Below are 11,499 nucleotides of genomic sequence, written 5' to 3'. Positions count from 1 at the left end.
TATTAGCATAGACTTCTAGGTTTATATCTACTTTTCTACCACTCAGATTGGATGATTCCTAATTATAAAAAATAAGAGGCAGTAAAAGGAAAACTGAATGAGTCAAAATCTTCATGATCTGAGAACGATGGAGGAGGAGATATTCACCTGTTTAATGTTCATTTATTAAGTTGTTTTTATTTGTACCTCAAATTATTGTGGTGATTAGCCTTTTAGTATTTTATCCGATGCGATAACGACAATAAAAACAATGATAATATTAATAATAATAATCACCATCATAACAACCATAATATGTCTTAGATTATGTGTGTTTGGAAGGGATTTTGATTGTATTATCTCCCTGTTTTAGATTAGTATAAGATTGATAGAAGAGGAGAGGAAGAAGATTAGAAGAATGAATGAGAGTGGAGGAAAATAGGAAGAGTGATGGAAAGAACATTTGAAGAAAAGGGAGAAAAATCTACTTAGAAGATTAAAACAAAAAGCAGGCAGAAGTCAGCTTAGGGCTGCCGCCAGGAATTTGGGGCTCCATGAAAGAAACTGATATAGCCCCCCCAAAGGGAAAAAATAAAAAAAGATGCAATAAAGATGCGTTGATGAGTACAATTTACAGTTTCAATGTAATTTTTATTGTAAAATAAAAAAAAAAGAAGAAATGATTGGAACGTGAAAAAGTTAACATTAAACTTTACATGTACATCCTTTACAAATAACAGCTTACGTAAAACACAAAAGCACAGCTGTATATACATACTGTAGATAGAAAATAGGGTTAGAATTCTGAAAATATATTCCTATTAGGTTTCACTATAAATTTATTAAAGGACAGATTATTTTTAGGCTGGCCCTGAGAGCTTATTTTTCTATATCAATCTATACGTGAAATGACAAAAATTTATTTTTGGTGTGACTGCTTTAAGCTGCTCATGAGAATGATCCAGAATTATATTATTGTTTAATGGTTGTAATTTAATCTGAATATAAAAAGCTAACTAAACTTTTTTAATATCAACAAAGGCTGCTGGATGGTACCCAATGCACTTCAGCTGTCCAGGATACAGTATAGGCCAGCTTGAGGCCCTTTTTATTTTATGGTGAACAATACAAAAAAATGTATTTATATATTTTTTTAAATTTTTATTTATATGATTTTTTTATTTTTTTTTTTATGGAAAAAGAGGGAAATTCTCACAGACTCTATTGATGCGAACTGGCCTGTCCCTGAAGACAATGTTATGTTGTTCACAAGGGAAGAAGACAGAGAAGACTGAATGACCAGATGGCACTAATAAACACAATCCATTGATTCATTTAATTAATCTGAGGAAATAGAAGTTGTGCATTACTGGATTTCACACTTGATTTTTGTTGTTTAAATATTCGTAAAAATTTGAATATGGATGAAAGCATCACTATCCCTGTTTTCTATTTTAATTTTCATGAAATGCATTCATTTTTATTTAAGAACTGGAAATGTCCCCAGATTAGATTGCAAAAATCTGGTCACCTTAATTAAAGGTAAGAACCTTAATAAATGTAATTATTTTAAAAAGAAGCTTTGCATATTTGTGTGCGCGCACTGATCGTAGTTTCTCTTCTTGACACAAAAAGAGGAGTAGTCTACGTGGTTTTGAATCCATCTGTAAACATGTTGGCACGTTATGTGATGTGTCACATGACACTCACTGGATCTGACATGGCTGCGGTGGCTGGGTCACAGTGCTTTACAGAGAACAACTCTGGGCTGATTGTTGCTGATTTGACATGTAGTGTTGAATCAAGTTGTGCTGAAGTGTGTTCATGTTCACACAGTAAATGAAACAATATATTAATTGATATATTAATTGTGTGATGTGTGTAATTTTTTAATAGATGTTTGGGCTGGAAAATCTCGATTGTATCTGGTAACGCTGCTGAACAAGATATTACGTTTTCTGATAAGTTTTAAGTAACGTTTTTACGTAGCAACGGTATTAGTAAAAAAAATTTTATATAACATATTACTATCAAACCTAAACTTATCAAATTCGGTTATCAAACAAAACAACAAACATACGTTTGTTGTATGCCTCTCTTTCAAGTTTCCCCATTTCAAAACTTAAAAAACTTAAATGTCATCCCGCTTCTCAGTCTCGCTTTATGCCACAATCCTTTTTAATGCAGAATTAACTGAGAAGTGAAAGTAATAACAGTGATGGTTAATACTTTGAAGGTAAGCTGGTCATGTTTGTTAGATATCCTTTGTTACACTTTATTCCTTATTTAATGCAGAGTTAACTTGAAAAGTGAAGATAACATTGACTCCTACAGCTATTAGGCCTACTTACACTGCAAAATGATCTAGAAATAAGTAAAACTTTCTTAAAATAAGTGTATTCACCCTTAATTTGAGTAGGTAAATGAGATGGAATGAGTAGTTTTACTCTTAAAATAAGATAAATAAGCACTTGAAATAAGACAAAGCAATTGTTTTTTTCTTATTTTAAATATAAATTATCTTGTTCCATTGGCAAAGTGTATCATTTATCTAATCAATTCAAGAAAAAAAAACACACTTATTTTAAGAAAAAGGACTTATCTAGATTTCGATTTTTTTCCAGTGTAGCAGGTAAGCTGGCGATAACTGTCAGATATCCTTTGTTGGATTTGTTTTAATGCTAATCTCTGTGAAATATAAAGCTTAATATTGAGTCTTGACTTTTGCTAACTTACAGGAAGTTGTCAGCTTGGTATATACTCATTGATGCGTTCAGGGCGTGGGAAATTGGCAGTATTGTGGTTTCAATAAGAGCCTGTCTACGTAAATTGAGCCACAAATAGTGTCACCTATATTTCAATTCAGTTTAGTTTATTCATTTAGCGCCAACTCACAACACATGTCATCTCAATGCACTTTACAATTCACAGGTTCATACAGACAAATTGTTTTTTCTATCAAGGGAAAACCAGTTGATTGCATCGACTCATTGACTTGAATGCAATCCCTCACACTATACATGCTTGTTGTGACAGTGAAGAGAAAAAACTCCCTATAACAGGGATTTATTTGTATTTGTTCAAGTAGTTTGACTCATTGCTTATGTACATTTGCAGTATTGATAAGGGAGCCTAAATTGGATGTATTTAAAATCACAAAAGTCAAAATGCAAGGCTAAATTAGTTCTCTATGGTTACTGTTACTGTTTGTGAGGCTCCTGTGTTTTATGTTGGAATTCTGTTCAGAGGCTGGAAAAAAAACTAACTACTGTTATAAATTTAGGGATATTAAATGTTACAACAGACTAGTTGTCTTCATTAGATTTACCATAATATAGACAATGCAAAAACAAAACAAGCAAAAAAAAACAAAAAAATAATTACTTACTAAAAAGATATTTAAGGGGGTGTCCCTGCATGCAGAATAATACTCATTGCTGTTTTGTAATTGTATCCATCAGATAAGAGCAGTTCATTTAGAGACAGCAGTTAGAGTTTGAAAAGGAAAGTAGCAAGATCAGTGAAGCATTTTAGTCATTCAGACGCAGAGGTGGGGAAACTGTGGTTTTAGCTTCAGCTCAATCTGCTTAGAGATTTTTTTTTTCCTCTCAGATTTTCTTTGATGTAAAACTGCATTTTGACTGAAAGCTGTCTTAACCAGCAGCTGTTTCAGCACCTGGAGTATAATTTTTTACTTACCTTTTGAATCAACACCCTTTGACATCGAGGATCAAAATTAATTAACAAGGTATGTCTTTTAAAATAATGAAACTCCATTAAAAAAAAAAAAAATCTGTTTAGACTCTTTAATTTTCAAATAAAGATTGCTGTTTGTACTGCCACAATAAACGAAAGAAAATTAAGGTTAACTGAAGTTAAAGAGTTATATTTAATTAAAATACTTTTTATTTGATAAGTGGTTATTTAGGTAAACATGTCTGACTAAGTCAATAATTTTGTCAGTTTGAAGTGTTAACACTTTAATGGGATTACATTTTATAAATCAATTATGTTTTGCTTTGCCTGAAAATTAAACCTATGGAAAACTGTAAGAGAAAAAACAAAATGAAAGTAGGAACCGAAGTCAAACTGGAAGCTTTATCAAAATACAAACACTTGAAGAACCTTAACTTATCAAACTCTGTTATCAAACAAAAAATTGTGTATATGTGCATATATGTATGTATATCTGTGGCTCTTTTTCAGTCTTCTTAGTAAAGACTGAAAGCAAGATAAATGTCTTCCCTTTTCTCAGTCATGCATTTATGCCACAATCCTTTTTTTAATGCAGAATTTACTGAGAAGTGGAAGTCCTGAAATCAGAGATGTTCCATCTTATCATGTCGCTTCCCAAAAACATGAATAAGAATGTATATACAAACACACACATACACATATATGTATATATCAATATATGTATGTATAAACGGATACACATAAATATATGTTGTTACATAGTAAATTGCAGAAAATATTAATATTTTCATTTATGATTGAACTTTAAAATAGCCTGGCTGCAGAATGTTTTAATTTAATGAATTTGAACCACAACAAAGGATTTTCAATATCATGCAAAGGGATCCTTGATTCTTACGCAACTTATCCTAGCTGTTAAAAGTCTACAAACCTATCATTTGGGGATGTAAAAAAACAAACAAAAAAACATCATGCATAATTTCAAGGCTTTTTTAATCCCCTAAATGATCTCATTCTCTTAGAAGGTGTAATAAAAATCTGGTTGCATAGTTGTGCACAAACTGATATTGACATGCTTTTGAAGAACTTCCTGTTTAAATTTCTGTTGAAAAGCTTTTAGTCTCTAATTTGAACATAAATAATTTGTTACCGGATTTACTACCAATAAAGTTAGACATTACCAGTTGATTATTTTCTGCCATTAGCAAACTGTCCATCTTTAATTAAATACATTAATTGCAGATAAATAATAAAGCATCTTAAAAACTATATATTAATTAGAGAAAAATTACAAATACATCCTAAGAATTATACAGTACTCAATAATTAGAACATGGGATAAGTGTGGCGGAGAGGGAAGACTGCAGCAATACAGACAAATGTATGCCCAGTAAAAGTTGTTCTTTACACTCAACAACTACTGAGCCACCAGCAACCAGAGGTGGGTAGAATATCCAACCACTTAAATGTCTTCCTTTTTCTCAGTCATGCTTTATGCCACAATCCTTTTTAGTGCAGAATTAAATGAGAAGTGAAAGACCTGAAATTAGAGATGTTTCATCTTATCAAGTCTCTTCCCCAAACATGCATAAAGTATGCATACACACACCAACATATATTCACATGCCACATGCACATAAAACTAATTAATAGCATTTTCATTAAAGACTAAACTGTGCAATATTCCGGCAGCAGAATGTTTCAATTTAGTGAATTTTAGCCACATCAAACGATTTTCTATATCATGCAAAGGGATCCTTCATTGTGGCCTGAGTTTTAGTAGCTGTGAACAGTCTGCAAACCCCTACTTTTGGGATGTTAAAAATATAAATCCAGAATACGTACTTGCAGAACTTTGGAATCTTTAAATGAACTATATAGAAGTAAAAAAAATGTTAATTCAAAATAAAAAAAACAACAACAAAGAAATCCTTTAAAAGATATGGAAAATAACAAAAGCTAAAAAAAAACTGGTTGCATTGTTGTGCTAAACTGAGATTTGATCAGTTATTACTTGATAAAAAAAGGTACTCAAGTACAAAGTACTTGCTGGACTAACACATGTATTAAATAATGATTTATTTTTCAGAAAGCACGCCGTTAGACAGACTTTTTTTGGCTGTGTTTGTCCTGTTTTGCCTACATAGCTCTGGGAATAGATGTCCCAGAGCTTGATCATAGCCCAACATATTTGCTTTCACACAAGCTAAAACAAGACAACAGAAAACCAAAGTAAACCTCAAAAAAGTTTCAAAAGCAGCAGGTATGCCTTATATTTTCATGTGTGTGTGGAAGGCAAAACCTATGGCGATTATACACTATTATTCAGGGTGGTATATATCTGCAGCTGCTGCTTAATATTCAGTATTAGTGAGTATCTGTGAGTATCTCCTTCTTCAGAAGGAAAATCTCTGAACGCTCAAGTATAATTAATTAGTTCTGTACAATAAAAATATTTCTAAAAGTACATATTTTGAAGATATTACTCAAATAAATGTAATTATGTGATTATAAATTTAGTAAACAGACACAAACATTTCTATTGTGTAACTTCATTCTTCACCTTTAAAACCTGTGCTAGAAGCATGCCAATATTTAAAGAGAAGAAAAAAATCATTATTAAAATAAAACAATGTTATTAAAAGATAAATAGATTGATTAAAATCAGAGAAAAAATGGACTGAAAATGTAATTCATAATTATGGTTAGAAAACGCCTTAAAGGCCACTCTAAACAAATAAACAAATATGTTTTTTATGTCGATTTAAAGCAACTCAGAGTTTCAGTGCTTTTATAGTCCGGGATTTTTTTTTCTCCAAATTATAAAAGCATAAGACCTAAAAGCTGCTTTTATTCGGTTCTAGGTGTACAAAGTAGATTTGAGCCAGAAGACCTGTGAGGTCTGAATGGTTAACACACTGATAGCAAGTATTTTTGGAGCTAAGGCTTTTAGCGCTTAAAGCTTCCAGTTGGAAGCTAAAAACTTCATCAATCCACTTAAATTTGTTTCTAAGCTTGAAGACGTTTCGCTTCCCATCCAGGAAGCTTTTTCAATTCAAAATGTTTGTAAAAAGCTTCCTGGATAGGACACAAAAAATCTTCAAACTTGGAAACCAAGTCTATTGGATTGTTTAATTTTCATTGTCAATTCATTTCATTCATTTTTCTACCAAATTGAATTCATTTCATTTCATTGTCTATTCTCAAAGAGACAGGAACCCAGTGGAAGTACTGTAAAACTGGGGTAATGTGCTCCATTCTCTTATTTCTAGTGAGGATGTGGGCAGCAGGATTCTGGATCAAATGTCTGATCAACTTGTTATTCAGGCCTGTAAAGACACCATTGCAGTAATGTATATAACTAACGTTTAGCACTTTAAGTAGTTTTTTAAGGCCTTGCTGAATATTGGTCCTTTAATTCTGAAAATATCCTTTATTTGATAGAAGGTGGACAAAAACATACACTGGTAACAGCTTACTTAGTAGGTTTCATGTTATTTATTTCCATTTGTTTGTTAATCAACAGAATTTATCATGATCTTCTCCTATCATTTAGATATTTTTTTGTTATTTTTATTTTAAAAAGGTTTAGAGAAATACATTGTACATATATCAATAGAAACTATATCAAATTTAAAGGAGCAGAAGAAGAAAAACACAAAAAATCATTGCAAAGCCATGTCAGCACTTTCCATATTTCAACATTGGATGTTTTTACACTTATCAAAAAATTTTTTCTTGTGAAAGAGCTTTATTTTCACAGTAGAACTGAAAACTTTTATCTCAAGTTATTGATCTACCTACACAACACACTTCTTTTTGGTAAACTTACCGTAAAGTGTTGGAGATCCTTTCTGATAACCTTTGTTATCTTTTCTGAGATCAGAAAAAGCGCAGAATGAGGCGACCTGCTGCCTACATTTGTGTGCAGTTCTGTGTCTTATTGGCCCAAAATTGGGTCATTGACAGAGAAAAAATGAGGCCAACTAGGGTGTTGGTGCGCTATTATAAGGTAAACTGATGAAAAAGAACAGATAAAATTTTAGCAAATACGTGTGGCTTCAGTCAAACAATCCTGTTTGATCTCTGTGCAACCCTACTAGATTCTTTCCTTTTTTTCTGGGGAATTTGAACTCATTTTGCCTTTGCTATTTTCACCTCTGAAGAATTTTAAAACTTAATAATTAATTTGTATGGTGAATTTTTAGATTACTGCTACAGGTTCAAAGTAGCTGAATACTTTCTGCTAAACTAATACTTTCTACTAAAAAGTCTATATGGAAAGGCTAAAAGATCATATACATATTTACCTCAGCATCATCTGTCAATTTGAACATGAAAAGTAAAAGTAAAACGATTGATTCCTTCATGATTTATAACATATTGTCAGGTTAGTGCATTTAATGGCCCAAAACAGTCTTTAACATCTTTTCTCTATTATTAGCCTGTATTTAGCTTTATCCATATTCACATCAGCTCAAATAACTTTTCTTGTGCTTACAAAAGCAAATCATCTCCAGAGATTAGTGGAGCGACCACTTTGCATCATTACGGCTATGGTGTGATCAGACATATATGCATCCATAGTTTTGTTGCCAAAATAGAAGAAATGTAGTTCAAAAACTGTAGTTTTGTTCTAGAACACGTTCTTGGACATGTTTGTTTTGCCCCACATATGTCTTGTGGCAAACTTTAACCTAGATTTCTTGTGGTTCTACTTCACCAGCAGTGCTCCTCTTGCCATTTTTACATACTGCCTGTATTGGTGTGATGTATAAAATTTGCTTTTCAGCTCAGCTGTTGATTTCTGCAGCTCCTCCAGAGTCACCATGGGCAGTTTCTCCGGTTAATGGACTGTCTTTGGATGTATGAAGACGACCAATGTCTTGATTTATAGATCTTCCAAACTTTTGCTACATGATTGGAGATCATATAGTTTATAGTATGATATTTCCTGCTTTAGTTACTGTTTATAAACCTATTTAGCTTTATACTTCACAACTGAAGGCTTGGCATGTCTTGTCTGCTAACAGAGACGTCAAATACTTATGATTATTACTGAAGTAGAGGCATAAATCCTACTGTTTAAAAACACTCTTGTAGATGTTAAAGTGTCAGCTTTTTACTCAATAATACTGTAAAAGTACCATTTTTAAAACTACTTAAAGTATAAAATTAAAAGTAATGAATCGTACCCTATTTAAGAAACCTTTTTCAACAATTCTGGATGATAACTTCCTTTTGCCTAATTTTCTTAGTTTTATAACTAATGGCAAGAGTGTGAAATTTAACTTTACGGTATCTTAAAAAAGCATTTATGGGTGTGCAGGTGGTGCAGTGGTTAGCACGCACAACCTATGTACGGAGGCCGACCCGGGAGAACTCCAAAAAATGAAAAGCATTTATTTTGGTATTTGGTGAACAAAAATTTGATGCAGTACAGAGTCCAACCACAAAGAAATTAATAGTCTAGATGAAACAAGTTATTTTGACTTTTATTTTTTTTTCTGACACCAACAACCCATAACAAAAATGTCCTTAAAAGTGCATCTATAAAACAAGTCTGTTTTTAAAATGAAAAAAATAAAAAAATAAAAATTACATTCTTACTCAACTTACATATTGTGCATAATATTTGAGAAGTATATAGAACCTGGTTACAAATATCATGAAATAACTTTCTGTTTGTAGATACAGTTTTAACAAAGGGGGAAACATAAAGGTGTTGGATACAAATCTTAATCCTTAGGGTTATATTTGTAAAAAGATTGAAAATCATGTCCTTTCCCTTCCCTTTAACATTATGTACTACTTTATGTTGGTTTCTAACTTACAATTTGAGTAAAATACACAGTGTCTAATTCATTTTGCAGGCCCCTATTCATAGCCAAACATCTTTAACATGTGGAATTCTTATTTTTGACCTCTTCAGATTGAAAATATGGATAATATTACTGCAGAAGATTATGTCACCTGGGCAGCCAACGATTCCGATGAGCTCTGCAGCCTCAACCCTACGCCTGCAGAGACAATCTCCCAAACCAGCATCCACTCCGTCATCTGCGCCCTCGGCCTGATCGGCAACGTTCTGGTGATGATCACTTATGGTTTCTACAAGAAGACCAAGACCATGACAGATGTTTATTTGTTCAACGTGGCTGTGGCAGACCTGATCTTTGTGGTGGCTTTGCCTTTAATTGCATATAATGAGCAGTACGAGTGGCCCATGGGTTCTGTGGCTTGTAAGATGCTTCGCTCAGCCTACAGCATCAACCTGTATAGCGGCATGCTGCTCCTCGCCTGCATTAGTGGGGATCGATACATCGCCATCGTGAAGGCCAGGCGCTCCTTCGGCTCTCGATCCCATGCTGTCACATACAGTCGCCTGATCTGCTCAGTAGTTTGGGTGTTTGCACTGGTTTTAACTCTACCTACAGTTATCTACACTGAGCTCTTTGAAGAAGAGGATCTGATGCAGCAGACCTCCACTGTGACATGTACCCTGTCTTTCAAAGACACAAAGACAGCAAGGCTAATGAAGGTGATGGTGCCAAGCCTGCAGATGGGGGTTGGTTTCCTTTTGCCTCTGTTGGTGATGGTTTTTTGCTACTCATGCATCTTGTGCACCTTACTGAGAGCCAAGAACAACCAGAGGCACAAGGCCATCCGGGTGATATGGGCAGTGGTTGCAGTCTTCATCGTGTGCCATCTTCCCTACAACGTGGTCCTCCTGATCCACACTATGTCCCTTTTTACTGAGAGAAGCTGCGAGGCGGAAAAAACCAAACTCATGATTTTGGCCACTTTCAGGAGCATAGCCTACCTCCACTGCTGCCTCAATCCCATCCTGTATGCGTTTATTGGAGTGAAGTTCAGGAGCCATTTCCAGAAAATACTGTCTGACCTTTGGTGCTTTAGTAAAATGTACCTCTACTCTGCTCGCTCGTCACGTGGGACTTCGGAAATGTCCAATTCAGGCCTGAAAGCCTCAGACGGTTCCAACATGTCATCCTTCAGTGCTTGATAGCCACAGAGTCCTCTAGTGACCTCTCATTTGTCCAGTACATTTATTTTATTGTACCCCCAAATGTGTTGGTTTGAAAGTTAATTAAATGCAGGTTATCCTAAAAAGATATTACCTGTTTAAATTAGTCCATCCCTAGCTTCATGAAGGAGCTTTGCTGATCATATATAAATCCATACCAGCAAAACCACCTAAGCCCCTTAAGTAGATCTTAGTGGGGTATCACTTGGATATTAAGATACCAATTGTACATAATTGAAACTTTTTAAGGACAGAATGCAATATTATTAAGTGTTAATATTCATAATTTTACATTAACCATTTTAAGGTTTGTTCCTATTTCCCACTGAACACATTAATGTTGTAACAATAATGGCCTTTTTGTTAGGATCCGGACTGGCACAATCTGCCCTATCAGTTGTAACTCCTATGCCTCTAAACATGAGTAACCTATTGAAATATATAACAGGCTATATGTGCAAACATATAGTAGATAACTAACTTTAATGTAATAACACACTGAGAAAACAACAACAAGCAACAATTACTATTGTGTCTCATATTTATCAAAATTCGCTCTTTGGGCTTGATTCGAATTCCAAAAATAAGTGAAGGGCTACTCTTAACCTTCCACCATGTTAAGCAGCAGCACCTAGAGCCCAAAGTGGAATATGGTTTATGTCAGTTGGGAACCGGCTTATATCAGTTACAGTAGAAAGTGGTTTATACCAGTTCTTAACCGACATATACTAGTTGCTAACCAGCATATGCCAGTTGGAAACTGGAAACCGGTTTAAGCC

General features: G+C 33.9%; 1 protein-coding gene across 1 annotated transcript; it reads left to right on the top strand.

Moving 5' to 3' along the window:
• The first annotated feature begins 3,546 nt into the window (after positions 1-3,546).
• Positions 3,547-11,163, top strand: LOC107088841 (C-C chemokine receptor type 6-like). Its single transcript, XM_015381266.1, has 2 exons — positions 3,547-3,727; positions 9,608-11,163. The coding sequence occupies exon 2, from the start codon at positions 9,617-9,619 to the stop codon at positions 10,697-10,699; it is 1,083 nt and encodes a 360-aa protein (XP_015236752.1). The 5' UTR covers positions 3,547-3,727; positions 9,608-9,616; the 3' UTR covers positions 10,700-11,163.
• Positions 11,164-11,499: the final 336 nt, after the last annotated feature.

This window comes from Cyprinodon variegatus, unplaced genomic scaffold, assembly GCF_000732505.1.
Source record: "Cyprinodon variegatus isolate N-32 unplaced genomic scaffold, C_variegatus-1.0 Scaffold230, whole genome shotgun sequence".
Classification (NCBI taxonomy): domain Eukaryota; kingdom Metazoa; phylum Chordata; class Actinopteri; order Cyprinodontiformes; family Cyprinodontidae; genus Cyprinodon; species Cyprinodon variegatus.
This window is presented reverse-complemented; position numbering and strand designations above follow the sequence as displayed.

Bases quoted from the DNA above. Each gene is read 5' to 3' on its own strand.
- LOC107088841 (XM_015381266.1), top strand. From the start codon at position 9,617: ATGGATAATATTACTGCAGAAGATTATGTCACCTGGGCAGCCAACGAT.